The 21,260-nt window shown below is 34.4% G+C and overlaps 3 protein-coding genes across 3 annotated transcripts in view; all 3 read right to left on the reverse strand.

The window, feature by feature from the left end:
* Positions 1-3,488, reverse strand: part of LOC123526746 (uncharacterized) — a 32,917-nt gene extending 29,429 nt beyond the window's left edge. Inside the window, exons 1-4 of the mRNA XM_053522571.1 lie at positions 3,122-3,488; positions 2,763-2,975; positions 1,962-2,158; positions 708-727 (exon numbers count right to left, since the gene is read on the reverse strand). Coding sequence (XP_053378546.1) covers positions 708-727; positions 1,962-2,158; positions 2,763-2,975; positions 3,122-3,326 — 635 coding nt within the window. The 5' untranslated portion in view covers positions 3,327-3,488. The remainder of the gene's footprint in view (positions 1-707; positions 728-1,961; positions 2,159-2,762; positions 2,976-3,121) is intronic.
* A 4,309-nt stretch (positions 3,489-7,797) lies between these two features.
* On the reverse strand, positions 7,798-11,734 carry LOC123527183 (G-protein coupled receptor 157-like). The gene is made up of 4 exons (XM_045306501.2): positions 11,370-11,734; positions 10,991-11,203; positions 10,479-10,675; positions 7,798-8,798 (listed from the first exon to the last, which is right to left on the reverse strand). The coding sequence occupies exons 1-4, from the start codon at positions 11,566-11,568 to the stop codon at positions 8,298-8,300; spliced, it is 1,110 nt and encodes a 369-aa protein (XP_045162436.2). The 5' UTR covers positions 11,569-11,734; the 3' UTR covers positions 7,798-8,297.
* A 2,192-nt stretch (positions 11,735-13,926) lies between these two features.
* Positions 13,927-19,668, reverse strand: LOC123528158 (G-protein coupled receptor 157-like). The gene is made up of 4 exons (XM_045307898.2): positions 19,115-19,668; positions 18,518-18,730; positions 16,708-16,922; positions 13,927-16,219 (listed from the first exon to the last, which is right to left on the reverse strand). Exons 1-4 carry the CDS (start codon positions 19,281-19,283, stop codon positions 15,674-15,676), a joined length of 1,143 nt encoding a protein of 380 aa, XP_045163833.2. The 5' UTR covers positions 19,284-19,668; the 3' UTR covers positions 13,927-15,673.
* Between the last annotated feature and the right edge of the window lie 1,592 nt (positions 19,669-21,260).

Here is a 21,260-nt window from a genome sequence, read left to right on the forward strand (position 1 = left end):
ACACAATCGCTGTAAGTACATCAGAATTATTAAGCCATAGTGTCAAATGTCATAGCCACGAGCTAGAAAATTGATGGATGTCGTCAAGGATGTAGATAATGATCCTTGATATCGTGTTTATTAGAATCGAAATAATTTATCTTAAACAGTAAAACATCATTGACGTTCTGATGTGCCGTATTGATATAATTCCGTCTCATCTTAAGTCCAATTATTCAAAGACAAATCTGTGTTTAGTTATATTATTTATTAAACAATCAAATTATGTAATTTATTTCATCATAGCCAATGCCATTATATTAAAGTTTCTAATGATTCTATATCAAGTAGGCTGCCTTGGTAGCCTAGTGTTATGACGCCCGCTTGTAGAGCTGCAGGTCGTGTGTTCGCTTCCTGGCAGCGTCATACCAAAGGTGTGAAAAAAGTTTGGCGCTCAGTAATAAAAGAATACTTCAAGGACTGGTCATCCCGATATCAGTATAATGTGACTGGGGGAGGTATTATGTCAAGTCACGTGTGTTCGACGTATTATTCCAGTGAGGCCGCTCTATAATGTTGGGTATTGTGCTTGTTCTATAAAAGCAAGTTTCCGTTGCTGTGAATTTAAGCGTGTTAAATTAACGATAATGCCGCATAAATATTTGAAGTTGATGCTTTAGAAATAAAGAAATCGGACTTATAAACTTATGGAGTTTTTCTTAATCTACTACGCAATGATCTCCCTTACCTAAAAATAGAGATTTCTGAAGTAGAAGGGAAGCAACTTCTGCATGCATTTGACCTTTCCTAAAAAGTCTGCCCCAGTCAAAATAAGAAAAGTCATATTTGGAAACTTAATTTTTTTTCCTAACGGTAACGGGAAGAGTTTAGTATGTTGGGTTAAAAGCTATATTTTCCTCCTTTTTAACACATACATCTATTTCAACTGGATTTTTACTTCCACTTTAATAATGTAAACTAAAATATTTTAACTCTTCATTTTACTTGTTTGGTTCAAAAGTTTTTAACATAAATCGAATGAATGTCAATACAAACGATGCCAGAAAGGTATTAGGCTTGTAAACCAGACAATATTGACCGTCATTTGTGTTACGTGCAGTTTCTTGGCAGAACATCATTTGTTTCATCCGAGTTTTCATATGAACTATTTGATTGCACAGATGTGTTTTTTGGACTGCTGTTAGATATATTCAGCCTGCTTTGTTTTGTTATGTCAAAACTTGCATAACGTCCACAATTTCCGCGAACTAATTGTGTCTGTCATTTTCATCTGATGGAACCGCGTCGTATCTATGGCGACGGCTATTAATAATTAATCGACCTCTCTCCTCAGGTAAAACTCCGCCATGATTTTGCGTTGCGCCAAAGCAAACTGCTGCAAGATATGTCCGAACAGTTTTGTCAAGGAAGCAGAATAGAATGCAATTGCAAAATGCTTGAGCAGGATCACCAAATGCTTGCATGTGCATAAGGACATTTGATATCGTATCTCCAGGACTGTGTTTATCAGCTCCTGTCAGAGACATCATGGACCGAATAGATCCCCACAGACGAAGCACGTAAAGAGCAAACCAAACGTATAAATAATTATGATCATTGTCTCTCAGACTTTGTGTATATCTGTGAACCTTCGTCGTTTGTACTTTAAGAACTGAAGATTTCATAAAAAACATAATATTTCACTACTTTCGGCACTCTTTGATTGAGACAACAGTATGTTTAATAAATTAAATTCTCAACTGTTTTTGTGACACAATTTCGAAAGTTAATTGCTTAAATAAACATTATGTTACATGGATTATGTTTCTATATTTATGTAAATATATTTTGATTATCAATTATCTTATCTGTTTCACTTTTCTGTAGATATCAGTTTTGCTGGATTGTTCCTTTATTTAATGAATGTTTATTTGTGATTGCTTTGTTTCATGTTAATTATTTTTGAGGGTATCGGCACTTACCAGATAAAATTTCAATAGAACATACAGCGTAGTTGTTATGAGATAGCACAGGAACTCCCATCCTTTTCCAGTGAGAAACATCCAAAGTGCATAATTATTGTTATCACGCTTAATCCAACACCATGGAGCAGTACCAACACTTTCTGTTCTGTCTCTTCCAAGAACATTATTTGCACCAGCAGCTCCTACGACTATTCCTGAAAACATTTTGGCATATTATTAAAGATTGTGTTAATGGTTTTTACTAATTATATGTGTACATATATTTTTACATTGTGACAATTTTGAATGAACGATAGCCTACACAGTCGTGTGGTTAATGTTAAATCTATTGCTCTTCGAGTCTTGCTCGAGTTGTTATGTAACGAAGTCATCTAGCTGGCTTGTGGTAGGTAGGTTGTTCACCAACCTGTTTGCCTGTGCTAGAAATAATGCCGGTATCTGAGATTTTCTTCCAAAGAAGCTGCGACATGAAAAGTGTCGGTATTTAATTTTAATGCATTTCGGATGTTTCGCCTTAGAAAAAACAACACTTATAGCATATGAACATAGAAAGACTATGACTCTAACTCATGTCATTTGAGTTGATAGCTCAAGCCATATCCTCTTCACTTTATGTGTTGAACGTAGATTAATCATTTTTATGATATGACCATCTATTAAGTGGTTAATGTTCTAGTTGTAAAAATAATTTGAGGTCGTTTTTTAAAGTTGGTCAATTGGAAGACCTTTTCTACACAAAGCAAGGGACAGATACGAAAGCAATTAACATGTAAATATATGTATTGATAATACCCTCACCAGGAATAAACCAACTGATGATGTTAGCCCAAAGCAGGAACATCCGTGATGAAGTTTTGTCCGTTCTGTACACAACGGTAGCGAATATATGGATTGCTATGGCAACCGTTAGATTAAACGAAACTACGCTGGAATATGTAGTTATGAGACTCTGTGGGGTGCATACCGTTTTCTGAGTTCCAGCCAAATGTGCCAAGGCCGAAGTGATGATTCCTGAAAACGTTTTAAAGCTTTATTGTTAAATATTAGCTTTATCAAACGTTAAATTTGACCATTTACATTATTTGTCAAATGTGACTTTGTTTATTTAAGAATGTTCTACATTTTGAGATTTAATACTTAAGAACAATTGAAGTTACCAAGTGCCGTCATAAGGTCCGCTGCAGTCAGGAATGTGACCAGCTTCCTTGTTGAGTTTCGTATATCCGGGATAAATATATATGTTCCGAAAATAACAAAAGATCCAATTATTGAAAGACTGCAACTACAAATTGATTCGATAACTACAGCCGTAGAAAACGTGTCCGAATCCGTTCCATTCTCTGTAATATTGTTAATAATCATTTTACACGAATTAAGTGTGCGATCGAATGTTTTTTGTTTTGTTTTTCCTTCAAAATATTACATAACTACAGATCATTTCCGAATCAAATTCAAGAACTGTTATTTGGGTACACTGTGCTAACTCCTGAAACAGTAACAAAAGATCAAGTTAGTCGTCCAGCCGTTTTGATTATATCACAATGCAGTGCACAAAAATAAATCAACCTTATATGACAAAAGGTAATATCTACAGATAAATTAATCAAATTTAATCAATGAAGGTGAAAAGTACTGTCATCACTGATAAAAAAAAAAACTAATTGTTTGCCAGTTATTTTTAATAGGACTGATAGCAAAGGGGGAAATACAATTACAAACACAGTTATAATGTATCTGTAGCGTAGACCCTGTCAGTCCATTCTTGTCATTTTGTCCATTTAGCAACGATTCTGTATCGTACGTACAGGCAAACACTAGGTAACCAACCAGTATTTCTTAGACTTTAGAAGAAGAAATTCAGTTTAAGCTTCACTATTTTACCCCGATATGTGAATTATGTTCATTTGAATAATATCAGTTTCACAGTTATTAATTGTTAAAGGTATATAATTATCATTATAGTATTAACAACTTCGTAAAAGAAAAAAATGGCATTTTTTTAAAATTTAATGTTCTTAATCAATTTTAATAAAAAATTTAAATGTTACCTACAAATATATCCTTTTGTCCGGTAATATGTTATATATGTAATGTACGTTCATGTTGTGATAATAATCCTTTTGTAGACGCCTCAGTATCAAAAAGCCTTCTCCAACGAACTGAAATTCTTTCTCTCTGGTGTCTTTATCGTGATCTAATGGGAGTATTTGTGACGTGGCGAGGACGCAAGTTGTAAGTCGCTAAATATACGCGCTTTAAGGATGTACGAGCGTTTTTGTTTTTCAGGATATCCGACATCTTGAAAGATTGTTCTTCGAATACTTCTTTCTAACAAAATTTATGTCAAACATTAAAGCTAAATAATTAAAATACGGCTAATAATGTACCATTTGACCAAACAGATTGTACTTGTTACGGAAAAAAACTCACCCCTATTTTTGGCTAGTATTAACATAGCCTTCCGAGTTTTATTGCTTGCACTTTTGAGAGCAGTCGCACAAGGATACCTAAAAATTACAATATTGTATTTTTTTTTTCAAAAAGGTGTGTGAACACTTACTACTAACATTACCTTTGGTTTATATGTGTAATAATCACATGCATATGCGGGGACAGCAAAGCTTTAAAGCTATATGTCTTACAGTATTCAAGAAAAGTGAACTTAAACAGAAACCAACCTGCTTATTTCAAAGCATGCTAAGAACGACAGAATAGGGACAAGAATGCTGTTGTCTTGAAATTTCCGACGGAACTTGTGTTAAATTATCTTAAAACGGACATTAAAACCTCATACAGTTCTAAATTACAGTATACGTACTGTTTATGTTACGGGTGTAACCATCGTGTTAATAATGTTATATATATCCCTTGGTGACTAGCTGTTTAAATTTTCCACTGGAGCTTAAAATTGCGTGTATGACATTAAAAGATTAACTGGTAAAAAGGGAGAGAACCCAAGCCAATGTAGAATTAGATTATAGCAGTCATATTTATTACATTTGATTTTAAATCTACAGTCACAGTTAGATTATCAAACAAGATATCAATATTAGTTAACAACAAAACATCTCAATGTTATTTCATATTTTTTCATTGGTGCTTTCATCAGTTCCTCAAATATCCATCCTTAACAGAAACGCAATTTTTCATCCGAGCTATCCATGACCTAAAAGCCACAGAGTGTTCTGTCCATGGTATACTATGCAGGCATACACTGCGCTACCATTGGGCTTTCTGGAAATGTAGCGACGCTCAGCCAGCATTCTTCTCGGTAATTCGGTAAAGGAAAGAGAAAATAAAATAAGGACTTAGGTCGGGTGAATATCGAGGATTGGCCAATTGCTTGGCCCGCTGGTCCCGTAAATACTGCTGTACAATATTGCTCTTGTGTGCAGATGCCTTGTGATCAATAAGCCAGATGCCCCGTAAACAAGTTTGTAGGCGACGTTTAACGTAATGTTTTCTAACTGATTTTAGAACCTTGTCTATGTAAAACTTTCCATTAACAGATATTTCGTATGCACTGGGTATTTGCACAACAGTGCAATTGGAATTGAAGAAAAAAAGTGTAAAGAACCCGTGTGCCACTTTCAGTTTGTTTGGGTTTTTTTTTTTTGCGACGATTGGTCGTTCTTCCAACTGTTAGTTGTTTATCCGCCTGTGATGTTCGAAACAATATGCACATGTCTCATCCCATGTGAGATGTTCATTAAAACTTCTTTCATCTGCATTTTCATAGAGTTTTAGAAGTTTTTTGCAACATTGCTTCCTTTGGGATTTTTGCTCTTTTGTCAAAAGATGTGTATGTACCCACCTTGCACACACCTCCAATCATTTCAAGTGTTAAGCCAGAATTTTAAGAACACCTCCCGATGAAATGACCAATGATGTAGCTATTATCCCGAGCCTTATGCTACAGTTACAATGGCCGCTACAGCAGCAATGTTAGATGAGGAGAGAGGATGCTGACGTTTTAGGGCGCCCTATACCAGGTAGATCTTGGACTCCCATATTATGTACCCTTACCCATCTATGAACAATGGGTTTGGATTGGGAAGAATTACCGTAAACGATTTTAAACTCTTGCAGAATCTGGTTTGCCGGTGTAATGAAGTATTTCGACCCCCATAGAATAATGACCCCCCGGTCATTATTCTATAGAAAAAGTGACCCCCCGGTCATAGTATTACGACCTGAAGAGCATAGTACTATGACTCCCCCACTTGAAGTAAACTGAACCTCATGAAGAATATTGACTCCCATAAAAAAATGACCCCGGTCAAATTTAGTGATAACTCATGTATCTTAGGCCTAATTGCTGCATTTTATGCCCCCACTGGGGGGAGGGGGGCATATAGAGTTGCCATTGTCCGTCCGTCCGTCCTTCCGTTTGACCATTAGCACCAGATATAATCACTTGACACAGAAATCAGAGCATTCCGCAACGGGAAAAGGGATTCTATTTCTAGACGCTGTATCTTGGTGTATACATTTTTTTTTCAGGAAAATAACAATTCACAATACGTTCACAAAACACACCAGTGTCAATAATTCCTGCAAACTTCGGTATGAAGTAATTCTTCAGAAGAAAACTGCACAAGAAACTGCTAGCATAGAATTTAGTATTAATAGAAGTTGCAATACTTAAAGCAGTGGCAGTAAAGTACGGTAGCGGCAACAATAGAAAGTAGTAGTAGTAGTAGTTTTTGTTTGTTTGTTTGTTTGTTTTGGGTTTAACGCCATTTTCCGACAGTAGTAGTAGTAGTGGCAGTGGCAGTGGCAGTTGCAGTAGCAGCAGCAGCAGCAGCAGAGGAATAAGTGACAGCAACAACAGCAGCAGGAGAAGAAGAGGTAGATATACAAGACGTATTAGTGGAAGCAGGGATAGTAGTATCAGTAGTAGCAGTTGTAGTAGTAGTAGCAGTAGAAGAAGAAGAAGAAGGAGTACATGTAGTAACAGCAATAGAAGTAGCGGCACCAGTAGTAGTAGTACAATTGAAATGTTAACTATTGGCAATGGAGGGTATTAGAGTTGTAGATCTAGTAAAATTATCCGTTAGGTTTGGTGGGGGATCGCTTTTTAATAGATATTATCGTCGAAAGTCTTTTTAGGAGCCCGTGTTTTACACCGAAAGTGTAACTTTTTTAAATAGAATAATGTCCGGGAATGAGAGTTCGAATGTAGTAATTTCGGCAGTGAGTATTTAACACGGAAGGAGTCACTTTTTCTATAGAATAATAACCGGGGCCGTTATTCTATGAGATTCGAAAGGAGTCATCTTTAGGGAGTCAGTATTTTACTTGGAGAGGTCAGTTTTTCTATAGAATAATGACCGGGGGTCGTTATTCTATAGAGTTTTCAAAGGAAGTCAGTTTTTTATAAGGGGAGTCAATATTTTACAGGAAAGGAGTCACATTTTCTATAGAATAATGACCGGGGGGTCGTTATTCTATGGGGGTCGAAATACTTCATTACACCGGCATATCCAGAGAAGAACGCATCTTTCTATAGGATTTAATTTCCTTCCTACATGGAGTTTATGCTTACGATAAAATAACACCAATGTAGACGCTTGATACTCAGATGTAACAAAACCAATTGTGTTGAAATTTTCAATGGACATGATCTGACATGCCTATTGAAACCCCAAAGATGTCCATGAAAACATCTTGCATGTAGTTGTAATGTTTCTACGGAAGCGCGTTAGTCTCATTATTTTCTGAATTCCATCGTCATAATGACAGAAAGTCCTTATGAAAAATAAGTCAACAATTTACTGAATTTAGACAAAAAATCTTTTACAATATATTTACATTCGCCCTATTCTTTTCCATTGAAACATATGACGTTCATTTTGTATGAACAACAAAATGAAAGGCGCCGAATGCAAAGTTACGACAACGCTGCATAGTAATAATGAGCTGCTGTTTTGACGGCGTCCACGTATAGTCAGGGAGAATGTTCCTTAGATGACATCGCAATTGTTCCGTCTGGCCAGCGAGATGGTTTTAATGTTAAATGCAAAAAAATGTGTGCAATTTATGATGTAACCATGTTTACATATGGAAAGAAAATATATGTAAATATAATAAATGCATTATTTTTTTTTCAGAGTTCATGCGAAATGAACGACATAATCGGATTGGCAAATTAAACATGAAATTCACAATATTCCGAAATAAATTAATTAAATTCTTAATTAGATAAAAAAAAATCTTCTACAATTTAGATAATAAATAATGCAAAATTTATTATTGATAAAACTGCTGTTTTATTTCTTGTCGGAGTCATCACAAACTGTTTGTAGTGTTATCAAATTTATGGTTAACTGTTTAGACTGGAACTGTTCTGACATTGTAGTAGCTTTGTGCACTGTCTCCTTGTTTAATCGAGCCATAGCTTGAATACAGCCCGCTTCTTCCGTAATTATGGCCGTGCTCGTCATCTTCATCTGATGGAACCCCTTCGCATCCGTCGTGACGAATAGGTACAACTAATGGATCCTTCTCCTCAGGTAAAATGATGCTTTTATTTTCCTTTGCGCCAAAGCAAACAACAGGAAGATTTGACCGAACAGTTTTGTCAAGGAAGCAGAATAAAATGCAGTTGCAAAATGCTTGTCCAGGGTCACCAAGTGCCTGCATGTGCATAAACCCTTTGGATATTGAATCTCCAGGACTGTGTTTATCAACACCTGTCAGTGACATTATAGACCGAATCGAGCCCCAAAGACGAAGCACGTAAAGAACAAACCAAACGTATAAATAATTCTGATCATTGTCCCTCAGACTTTCGTGTATATCTGCAAACCTTCGTCGTTTGTACTTTAAGAACTGAAAATGTAAAAAGAAAACATAGAATTTCATTATAACTTCACACAACACGTTTCCTTCTGCTTTTAAGAAGTACACTGCTGAAGAAACATGTTACCATTTAATATTTAATTTTCATCAAATATAAGTAACTCAGATAAATATACATGTATATTGAACTTAATGTGTTGCACTCACAATTAAATGTTATATATTTTAATTCCCCTTTCTTAAAAACAGCATCCGGCTTGCATATTTATACCGTATTTAGGTATTTATTTACTTGTACATTTATTGAGGGGCCTCCAAGGCCGAGTGGTGATGGTCGCTGACTTCAAATCGCTCGCCCATGTGCATTCGAGCCTCAATTGGGGCATTGAATTCTTCTTGTGAGGAAGTCATTCAGCTGGCTTACGGAAGGTCGGTGGTTCTACCCAGGTGCCCGCCCGTGATGAAATAATGTACAGAGGTGCACCTTTGGGTCTTCCTCCGCCATCAAAGCTGGAAAGTCGCCATATGACCTTAAATGGTGCGACGTTAAACCCAACAAAACAAAACAAAAAACCTTATGTATTAATTGGTTTGTAGTATTTTAAACCTAACATTCAGTACTGTTTATGTACACCAACATGCTAATTGTATGTTTACAAATATCCTGTGCTGTAATGACAAATATTTTAAAATATAAAATTTGGGCATGGCAAATCTTTAATCTAGTTAAAACTTTTCAAATTATATTTAAGGTTTCGAAGTAGGCCTTGAGAAACAAAAATCAAACACACCAAATCATAGAAAGAAAGAGTTGTTTGACATGAAAATTGAACAGCATGTAAAACATGTATATTACTTTACGAAAAAAGTGTCAGTATACCGATATAAACATTGAATTCCGGAAAAGGACTGCCTAAAGGCGCTCCACTTCCGGACAGTTTGACTGTCTGGAAGTAGGGCCCCTATAGGCAGTCATTTTCTGGAATTCAAAGTTTATATCAGTATACTGACACTTGTTTCGTAATATACATGTTGTTCAATTTTCATGTCAAACAACTCTTTCTTTCTATGAGTTGGTGTTGTTTGATTTTTGTTTCTAAAGGCCTACTTCGAAACCTTAATTTCATTTATTTTGTTGGTTTTAACGTCGCACCGACACACGTATAGGTCATATGGCGACTTTCCAGCTTTGGTTGGGGAAGGAATACCCCAGGTGCCCCTCCGTGCATTATTTCATCACGAGCGGGCATCTGGGTAAAACCACTGACCTTCCGTAAGCCAGCTGGATCGCTTCCTCACATGTAGAATTCAATGCCCCGAGTGAAGCTCGAACCCACATCGATGAGGGGCAAATGATTTGAAGTCAGCGACCTTAACCACCCGGCCACGGAGGCCCCATATTTAATTTCAATGTTAACGTCTCGATTGTTTGATAAATTAACAGATAGCAATTTAGGAAGTAAAAAGCTGATGCACGAACACCGTCTTTTTATCATTAGTTTTTCTTTTGCTGTTTATAGTTATAATTTAAACAAAATGCGATATGCTGATTACTTTATCATGACATTGTATATTTACTTTGTCTGTTTCAGCTTGCAACAGATTAAGACTCTGAAATCACTTTGAAATATATACTCGTTTATAAATGCAGTAATGTTTATTCATTATTGTTTCATTTAATTCTACAAATGTCTTTGATTCGTCACTTACTAGGTAAAACTTTAGTAGAACATACAGAGCAGTGGTCATTAAGTAGCACAGTAATTCCCATCCCTTTCCTGTGAAAAACATCCAAAATGCATAATTAGTGTGGTCACGCTTTATCCAACACCATGGACCAGTTCCAACACTTTCTGTTGTATCTCTCCCTAGGACATCATTTACACCGGCTGCTAATATGATTATTGCTGAAAAAAATATTTAATGCAATATATTCTGGTGCAATTTGTTCTTCCTTAGACATTAGCGGTAGGTTTTGACCAAACATTATTTTTATTCATGTTCTCTTACTGTTTTCACATAATCGTGCCATATTAAAACTATTACACTGAAACAAATATTAATTAAAAGTCTATGTCAAAGGTTGATAGAATATGAATGGTGAAAAAACCCGGAAATTTTGCTTCATCAAAGGCTGTACCACACGGTTGTCTGCCCGATGATTAATATGGGCAAAAATAAGTTAGTAGTTCAAAATAAAAAAGCAGATTTTATCGGCTCACCTGGGATACACCAGCTGGTTACATTTGCACAAAGCAAGAACTTCCACGATGACGTCTTGTCATTTTTGTACACTATGGTTGCAAATATGTGGATCGCTATGGCAACCGTTAAATAAAATGACACTAGACTCGAATATGTGGTAATCACGCTCTGTGGAATGCAAACTTCTCTTTGTGTCCCAGCTAGATGTGCGAACGCCGATGTAAAGTATCCTGAAATTAAAGATATATTTTATTGTTAAACTATAGACCTTTTCTTACAAAAAATGTCTGTCTAAAACTTTTAAGATAACGTGATATATGTAAACTTTGTTCTTGAGTTAGTGCTCTATAGTAAAACTTTCTTTCAACAAAAGATTACAAAGGACATAAGATTTACCTAGTGCCGTCACAAAGTCCGCTACTGTCAGGCACGTGACCAGCTTCCTTGCTGAGTTTCGTATATCCGGAATAAATATATATGTTCCAAATATAGCAACAGATCCAAGTATTGATAGGCTGCAACTACAAATTGACTCAATCACTATAGCCGTAGAAAACGTGTCTGTACCATTATCTGTGTTATTATTTGTTATCATTTTTCATAACATATGCTTGAAAACAAAAAAAGCTTGTTCAAGTAATATATAAAAGATGACAGAGCTATAAAAATGTAATTTAACTACATATATCTACGTTATATATTTTCCGAGCTGTAATAAAACAAAATCAGTAAAATAAATTCGTCTGAATTTGATAACCCGCTTCATAACATGAATTAACTTATTGTTATGGTTATCTAAACACAAAGTAATATCTATAGATAAAGTTATCGGAGGCGAAAAGGAAACTACGAGGTTTATTTACTAGATTTTTTCCCTTTCTCTGTATGCTTTACTTTTCGTTACATCAGTTACTTTATGTTTTACTTTATTTTTACCTTACTTTATGAATTACTTTTTGTTCTGTTTAACTTTAAGTTTTATTTTATTTTTAGTTTACTTAATGATTTACTTTTTGTTATGTTTAACTTTAAGTTTTACTTTACTTTTACTTATATGTTTAACTTTATGTTTTATATTACATTTACCTTACTTTATGATTTACTTTTTGTTATGTTTAACTTTGAGTTTTACTTTACTTTTACCTTACTTAATGATTTACTTTTTGTTATGTTTAACTTCCATTTTACTTTATTTTTACCTTACGTAATGATTTACTTTTTGTTATATGTTTAACTTTACGTTTTACTTAACTTTTACCTTACTTAATGATTTACTTTTTGTTATATGTTTAACTTGAAGTTTTACTTAACTTTTACCTTACTTAATGATTTACTTTTTGTTATATGTTTAACTTGAAGTTTTATATTACTTTTTACCTTACTTAATGATTTACTTTTTGTTATGTTTAACTTTACGTTTTACTTAACTTTTACCTTACTTAATGATTTACTTTTTGTTATATGTTTAACTTTACCTTTTACTTAACTTTTACCTTACTTAATGATTTACTTTTTGTTATATGTTTAACTTTACGTTTTACTTAACTTTTACCTTACTTAATGATTTACTTTTTGTTATATGTTTAACTTTACGTTTTACTTAACTTTTACCTTACTTAATGATTTACTTTTTGTTATATGTTTAACTTGAAGTTTTATATTACTTTTTACCTTACTTAATGATTTACTTTTTGTTATATGTTTAACTTTACGTTTTACTTAACTTTTACCTTACTTAATGATTTACTTTTTGTTATATGTTTAACTTTACGTTTTACTTAACTTTTACCTTACTTAATGATTTACTTTTTGTTATATGTTTAACTTTACGTTTTACTTAACTTTTACCTTACTTAATGATTTACTTTTTGTTATGTTTAACTTTACGTTTTACTAAACATTTACCTTACTTAATGATTTACTTTTTGTTATATGTTTAACTTTATGTTTTCCTTTACTTTTACCTTACTTAATGATTTACTTTTTGTTATATGTTTAACTTTATATTTTATATTACTTTTACCTTACTTTATGATTTACTTTTTGTTATGTTTAACTTTGAGTTTTACTTTACTTTTACCTTACTTAATGATTTACTTTTTGTTATATGTTTAACTTTATGTTTTATATTACTTTTACCTTACTTTATGATTTACTTTTTGTTATGTTTAACATTATGTTTTACTTTACGTTAACCTTAATTTACGTTTTCGTATATTTCAGGATGATCAACTGCTCTATATTGTGAGAGTAACTGTGGGTGCTTTATTTATACGTAGTTGTTTCTTTTGTATCTTTGACACTACATTTTTGTCCGGAAAGTAAATTTATTACATTTATTACACGACTCTTATCTAATTCGCATGTCCAAAAATATTTGCTCTTAGAACCTTGGGCATTTGTTCTCATTATTTACCGGCATTACATTCAATAAGTCTGTGATAAAATTATATCATACCTTTATATCACTCTTAATGCAAACGTTTGATACAAGTCAAATGGTTTATCGCGGCCAGAAATTTGTACAAACCGGACAGAAGTTGCGAAATTGTCATTTGTGCAGGAAAGAAGCGTTTACCATAATGTCCAGTACTGGACAGGTATAGTGACATACGTTTAAGATATCATGCTTTCTGTTTACGCAGGTAAACTTGTGTTTGGTTAAATTTCAACAGAACACAATTGTCTGAACAGTGTACAAACTCATTACTGTTTTTTTTTCAGACAAGGGTGGAAAAAAAGTGGTAGACAATGAAAGCAGTAACATTTTTATTAAAAAAAAAAATAAACAATGAACAAACATTTCCAACTCTTGACGTTTCAAAAATCCCATGTTAAACATACGATAAAGCCCGAAACGCGTGAAAATGTTCCGAATGTAAATCGGGTGAAGTAGGGCGCTCTATGTATAAGTTAGATTATGCGTCTTGATACTGTACCAAGGGGTCGGTCAATTGTGGGTTATTGATTACACTGGGCGAGTACTAGTCTACTTACTTATTACTTCAGGATGAAAAAAAAACGTGTTTTTTAAATGTTGCTCTTAAACAAGGGTGGCGGTTGAACTACAAAAAGTACAACAGTTAATTCACAACAAATCGTACGGTATGTTTTATAATCAGTAGAAGCTAGTCGTATTTACGCTTATGAGACCTGTTTCACCCATAAGTAAAGAATTCACAGGTCTATCATGAAATATTTTCCCCAGCGCGCATATACTTCACCTATTCCATATAATCGCGGCCTCCAAGCCGCGATCAATAAAGGTATGATACTATAATCGACATTTAAAATACGAAGAACTATAGAACGCTCACAAAGCAATTAGATATTTTCACCTTGAATACGTGACGATATGATGTCGGTATTATTATATACCTTAAAACAATCAGCTAATATAGTGTAATATATATTAACGTCATATTAAAAGATAAAACATACATGTTAGATCCAGGAAGGATAAAATAAATGAACAAAAATGTTAACTGAAATGCACAAAACAAAAAATAAACAAAGTGTGAGATGTATCGTTATCATACGCTTACTGACAGTGTGGGGAACAAATGATTGTGGACTTCGTTGTTATGTCAGTCGACGACATTGAATCCCAACGAATAAAGAAAAATCGTATATGTTTTCTTTTAACTTTGACATTTGCGAATTTAAGCCGACGAAATAGCTTTATTGGCCAAAACCATGAAATGTTTTCCAAAAACATTAAATGTTTCACAGTAATCGATATATGCACACCGTTGTCTCTTTCATCTTATATTCTTTGCTCATATGTAATTTACGTAACACGAAAACTCTAAGATAAGTCCAATTTCATATTTAGCCAAAACTATTAATATGCAATTTGCAAAAAGAACACTTCTTTTCTCCAGAAACACTTAGTCTTTTACAGTGTTCTATTAGCAATTAATTTATGAAAGAGAAGAAAAACACTGAAAATAGAAGTTGTTGTTTCTGTGTTCTTCTCACTCTTAAATTTTTAAAACTATCTTCCTTTTGAATATATACATCGTAAAACTATCAGTCCTGAGATATCCTAGACTCGACGTTATCTGCAGATATAGTGTATTAGTTACAAATCATGAATCAAAATTCAAAAGAATAGCAAAAGCGCAAATAATGCATGAAATGCTGTATAATTGAGTGGACAGGAACCTTATAAGTTAAATATAATAATGAGCTGCACCATGAGAAAACCAACATAGTGCATTTGCGACCAGCATGAATCCAGACCAGCCAGCGCATCCGCGCAGTCTGGTCAGAATCTATACTGTTTGCTAACGGTTTCTCTAATTGCAATAGGGTTTTAAAGCGAACAGCTTGGATCCTGACCAGACTGGCTGGTCTGGATCCACGCTGGTCGCAAATGCACTATGTTGGTTTTCTCATGGTGCGGCTCACTTATCACAGTTTGCTTCGGCATTGATGCCAAATTGTCAGTATTTCAGTGTTGCAATTAGTGTTTTATGTGTAAAATAAAACAATACCAAAGTTCCATATACTAGTACCATGTTCGTGCTGTTTACACTTTGCATTTGAACATTCTACTTACACGATTTGAATAATATGAACAAGAACTTTATACGACTTTTGAAGTACAATACAATTCTGGACATGTATAACCAGAAATGCTAGTGGTAAATAGTGTAACGAGCACTTCCTTCGCACAACATTAATTAAACCTTCAATTATACAGACGAACTATTTGACTGCACAGATACGTTTCTCGAACTGCTATCAGATGTATTCTCAACACATCGCGTGAAATTCTCTGGCTTATTTGTGCCAAAGCTTTTATACTTCCCAGAGTGTTCACTAAAGTGCTCAACACTGTTTTCTCCGTCAGGTGTTATCTCTTCTTGCGCAGGTTCATTGTCATCGTAGTTATGACTGTCTACAATTAATCTGTCCCGACCTACCTGCAAGGTTCGATCCTCTGGCATGTCACAACAACGACGAAATATGTACGTTCTTACTGTTTGGTCAAGGAAACAAAATAGTATACAGTTACAAAAAGCTTGACCCGGATCGCCAATTGCTTGCATATACATAAATATTTGAGATATCTCTTCACCAGGCGATATTGTATCCACACCAGCAAGGTACATCATGGAGCGCACAGAGCCCCATAGCCGTAGGACGTACAGAACAAACCAAATATAAAGATAATTCTGATCTTCTTCTCTTAGACTTCCGTGTATATCTATAAGCGTTCGTCGTCTGTGACGCAGGTACTGCAAAAAGGTGAAAGGATAATTGAAAACTATTTTCTTCCAAGAGCTTTTTTGAAACATTTAACATTAAGTTCAACCCTTTATAGCAAACAGTCATTACATGGTGATGAGGTGAATATCCACGTGACAAAGGTGATATTCACGGAGGCAGATGCGCTGTCCGTATATATGGATATAAGTGTTTTATTTCATGACTACAGTCAAAAAGGAGCAGTGTGTTTAAGTTACATTTAAGTAAAAAAAAAACAGACAACACACAATTTTATTGAACTGTTACAAGGCTACTGATTGGATTACGGGCCTAGAAAAACCAAATGCAACTGGCTGTTTTTTGACATTGAATAATATTTCATTTCTGAGAGGGTGATATGGAAATTGTTCACCTCGAAAAATATGAATTTCGATCGAAGCGTCCATGCTTCAATTCAAACAAAATTGTCATGTAAAGAATCTTTTTCTATGATAAGCATGATAAGTAATCTATTTACCCGATACAATTTCAGAAGAACGTATACAGACGTCGTAATAAGATAGCACAGGAATTCCCACCCCTTTCCTGCCAGAAATATCCATAGTTTATGTCGTTGGTGTTGAAGATCTAACCAGCACCACGGTCCTGTGCCTGCAGTTGTGTTGCTAGAGCCTGTTGCAGTCTTGGTTTTTTCAAGAACATGATCTGCGCCAGCTAAACCCGTTATTATTCCTGTAAATGTAAGAGTCAGGGATGTAGACATAAACTTAAATTGTTTTTCGCGATTTTTATAACAGGTGGATCTCGGTGTAATTTTGTGCAAATAAAGAATGACAAATTGGCTCTAAGACAAAACAATGCTTTAGTTTTATAATAATCGTAGATGGATTATATTCACCAAAATCCATATTTCGGTATGTAACGAAAATATATTCATAATTATCAGAAGAGCTTCATGTTAGCATTATCAGTATATTCAAAGTTGGCTGTATAAAACATATTTAATTGTAAGACTACTGTATTTGCATCAACGACGCCTTGTCAGCAGTGTCTCTGTATGCGAATACACACAAAACTATTTTAATCCATACCCTATTAAATTTCTATAATGAACTTGTCCTTCTTTTTAATACTGTTAAAAGGGGTGCATACCTAAAAGATATTGACTGAATTACGAACAGTTCACTGGCCGATAAAAAAAGAATCAATCGTGTCCAGCATGATAAGGATTAAAGCTAGACAGCTGCCGTTCAACATAATGGAGACTGAAAATTCGTAGCTCTATGACCTGCTTTCTCATCAAAAACAAGAACAATGGCGGATAAAGTAAGGCGTAAAGTAAATAAACTCCTTGGTCAAATTAGTTGAAAATAATGATAAATTAACAACTTTTTATTTGTTTCAGATATTTTTCTTCTAAAAGCGTCTCTCCTATATTTTTCACAGATCTTCACTGATTTTAATTTTTTTATTCAATAATTTGTATTTGTAACCCATACTAGTACTGAAACACATAGAACCGTACATATGAAAGGGCTTTTTTGTTTAGCAAAAGTCTCTTTGGGTTAACTGCGATAGTTTTTCTGGCTCTCAGCTTGCCGATTGCTTTTATTGCACTAAAAAGCAAGGTAAAATTTTCCACTGCATTTGAATGCATCAGTCATTTTCCTTAATTTCTAACAAAATGCTATTGTAATATTGTCCGTCGAGAATATAAATATTATACAATTATTGAATGGCTTACTGCTCATTAGTAAAAACATTTGCCCGAGGTCCGACGTCCGAAAGACCAAGTGCAGCTAGTCTTGACCATTGACCAGCAAGCCATTTAATAAGTGATTTGTAACTTGACATACAAAACTAATTTTCTGAGTTTTGTTTGTAGCCTTTACTTATTAACTCAGTTATCACGCGTTCAGTGACGGACGCTTCTTATATGTTATTTATAAGTTATTGTTTGAATGTGTCATTATCGATGTTATTTTCATAGGTATTTTCCTCTTGCACGCCAGACTTCCAAAGCTGCGACATCATCCAGCCTTGTGCAATGCAGGTACAGTCAAACCTGTGTTAAAGACCATCTCTGAATAGAGACCACCTGGCTCTAAAGACCACATGTTTTGTTTCCCATTTGAACATTTACAGTGTATTTCAACATGTGAATAAAGACTACCTCCCGATAAAGACCACATTTTGGTTCTCCCAAGGATGGTCTTTATAGACAGGTTTGATTGTATGTGCGAATGTAAACGTAAATCTATTTAATTCGATCATGACGTTTATGTATTATCAGCACGGGTGTATGAATACAACACAAATAAACTCACCAGGGATAAGCCAGCTGATAATGTTAGCCCAAAGCAGAAACTTCCAAGAAGAAGTTGTGTCTGTTCTGTATACCACAGTAGCAAATATGTGGATTGCTATGGCGATCGTTAAATAAAAGGAAACAATACTAGAATATGTTGTCATGACGCTTTGTGGAGTGCATACTATGTCTTGTGTGCCAGCAAAATGTGCCAAAGCAGATAAAAGGTATCCTGAAAATAATGTAAATGAGCCGCACCATGAGAAAACCAATATAGTGCGTTTGCGACCAGCATGGATCCAGACCAGCCTGCGCAGTCTGGGCAGGATCCATGCTGTTCGCTTTCAAACCCTACTGCAATTATGGAAAGCATTAGCGAACAGCATGGATCCTGACCAGACCGCGCGGATGCGCAGGCTGGTCTGGATCCATGCTGGTCACAAACACACTATGTTGGTTTTCTCATGGCGCGGCTCAGAACAGGTGTTATAAACGCAACATATGAACCATTATTCTTAGTGTAATATTTCTTATGTAGTGTTTCGCTACTGTAGTTAAATATTTTCGTTGTAGTTTTTTGAAAAATCAACATTAAAAGATACAAAAAGACATTTACCTAATGCTGTCAAAAAGTCAGCAACAGTGAGGCACGTGAAGAGTTTCCTAGTTGAGTTGCGTATATCCGGTATGAATATATATGATCCAAAGATTGCAAAAGATCCAAGTATCGACAGGACACAAGTACTTGCTGACAAATATACTGCTATTGTATACTTAGCATCCATGTTTGATTTTTATATGTTTGTCTTTATGTTTCCGTAAAGATATCAGCAATCACGCTCATTATTATTAAAAATAAAAGTTACATCCTTGATACATTTGATTATTTGATGCAAATTTGTGTTACTCATTTTTTTTAAAAAAAGCTCAATGAATCTTATTGTTTTGTCACAATTCACACTCTTGATATTTTTAAAATGAATTTCATAGCAAGTAATACATGTTAATTTTCTTCAAAAGTGGAGTCAATTTTTTAATTACAATTACAAATAGGTGTGTCCAAAACCTGCAGTGGAAAACACCACAATTAAATAAATCTGAAATATTAAAAAAAAACTAACTAAATCATGATTTCAGACGAAACAATTAAAAATGTTCACACGAGATATCACAAATATAATCAAAATTATCAAACGTTATCTCTACACAATGTAAAAATCAATTACATATATTAAGAGATACAGTTATTTATCGTTTAAAATACGGAAGTTGTGCCGAGGAAGTTGACTTAAGACAAAATGGATACTATTTGGTATCTTTATCGGTAAAACAATATGAAATTATGTTACATAATGTGACAAAACGTGTTATTTAATTGTAATAATTTACTGGTAAACTATTCTCATTAAATTACTTTGATAGTGAAATGATTATTTTGATAGTTAAATAACAGATGACATATTCATTTTCTTTATAAATATTTCTTGTTGTGTCTGTCTGCATAAACATGTATACTTGCGGACTTTTCACGTCAACGATTATGAAATCATGTATTAACTTTTGAGGTGCTATAACTTTCGAGGTGCTATCTGTATACATGATTACTTCAAATTGACAATAGAAAAAAAGATACTGAAACAGACATAGAGAGCGAAACAGAATGTACATAGAGTGAGTTTTAAAAGACTCTTTCCTGGGTCCTCAATTACACACACACTGACATTAGTCTGATTAAAAAAATATTTGAGCCGCGCCATGAGAAAACCAACATAGTGCATTTGCGACCAGCATGGATCCGGACCAGCCTTCAAAGCCTGTTGCAATTAGAGAAACCGTTAGCGAACAGTCTGGATCCATGTTGATCGTAAATGCACTATGCTGGTTTTCTCATGGTGCTCAAGTTATTTCCTAAATGCGAATATTTGACTACTGAAACAACAATGATTTAGAAATATTATAGTGTTTGCAGATAGCAATGAGAAATACAAATGAGATATTCATTAATTTATGTTTTGGTACAGAGTCGTAAAATAAAACAATTAGTATAAGTATAATAAGCAAACAAACTAGCTTAGAACCGTTCTTTTTTGCATGAATGTTTAATCAAATCGTTACCACTTTTTCATATACATGATTCAAACTTATGGTACGTGGGTTGCTTCAAAGTTGGATTCACCGTTGTTATATTCTCTGGGTTTTTTAGGACCATGGTAATAGAATACCGACGAAGCAGGTGTTAGGGGCGTGTTTTCTTTACCTCCCATAAACAGACTCAGTTAAACCGCGTCTGCTATTATTTTGCTTGGTTGCATTGATGTTTGGGTTGGTATAATTTTGACGATATATCGACAAATCTCATAAGCAACAGATAAGCGGGTATTTTGACACCAGAGGTTGACCTAAGAGGGCAGGGATTACTAAATGTGAATAGTCAACTAAATTGTGTTGATATCACTGCGAGAAAAATCATAAAACTACTATACAATTTTGAGAAATGTCCAAGGTGAGTAGAGCGAGTTTAATATATATGCACAGCACTTAATCATTTGACATTTTTAGTCTTACAATTAAGTTGTTTTGTGATAAAGATGAGTAATATATCGGTTTCAGGGTACCATGGGTCGAAGCGAAAATGGCCCAAATTGCACACCTGTCCCGTATTAAAACATGCTTATTACTTCAGATATAACATGCCTGGTGGAGATTTGGAGAGGGTACAACTTCAAAAAGAAACACAGCCTTCAGTCACAATACCATTCGCA

Source organism: Mercenaria mercenaria, chromosome 14 (assembly GCF_021730395.1).
Source record: "Mercenaria mercenaria strain notata chromosome 14, MADL_Memer_1, whole genome shotgun sequence".
Taxonomy (NCBI): Eukaryota; Metazoa; Mollusca; class Bivalvia; order Venerida; family Veneridae; genus Mercenaria; species Mercenaria mercenaria.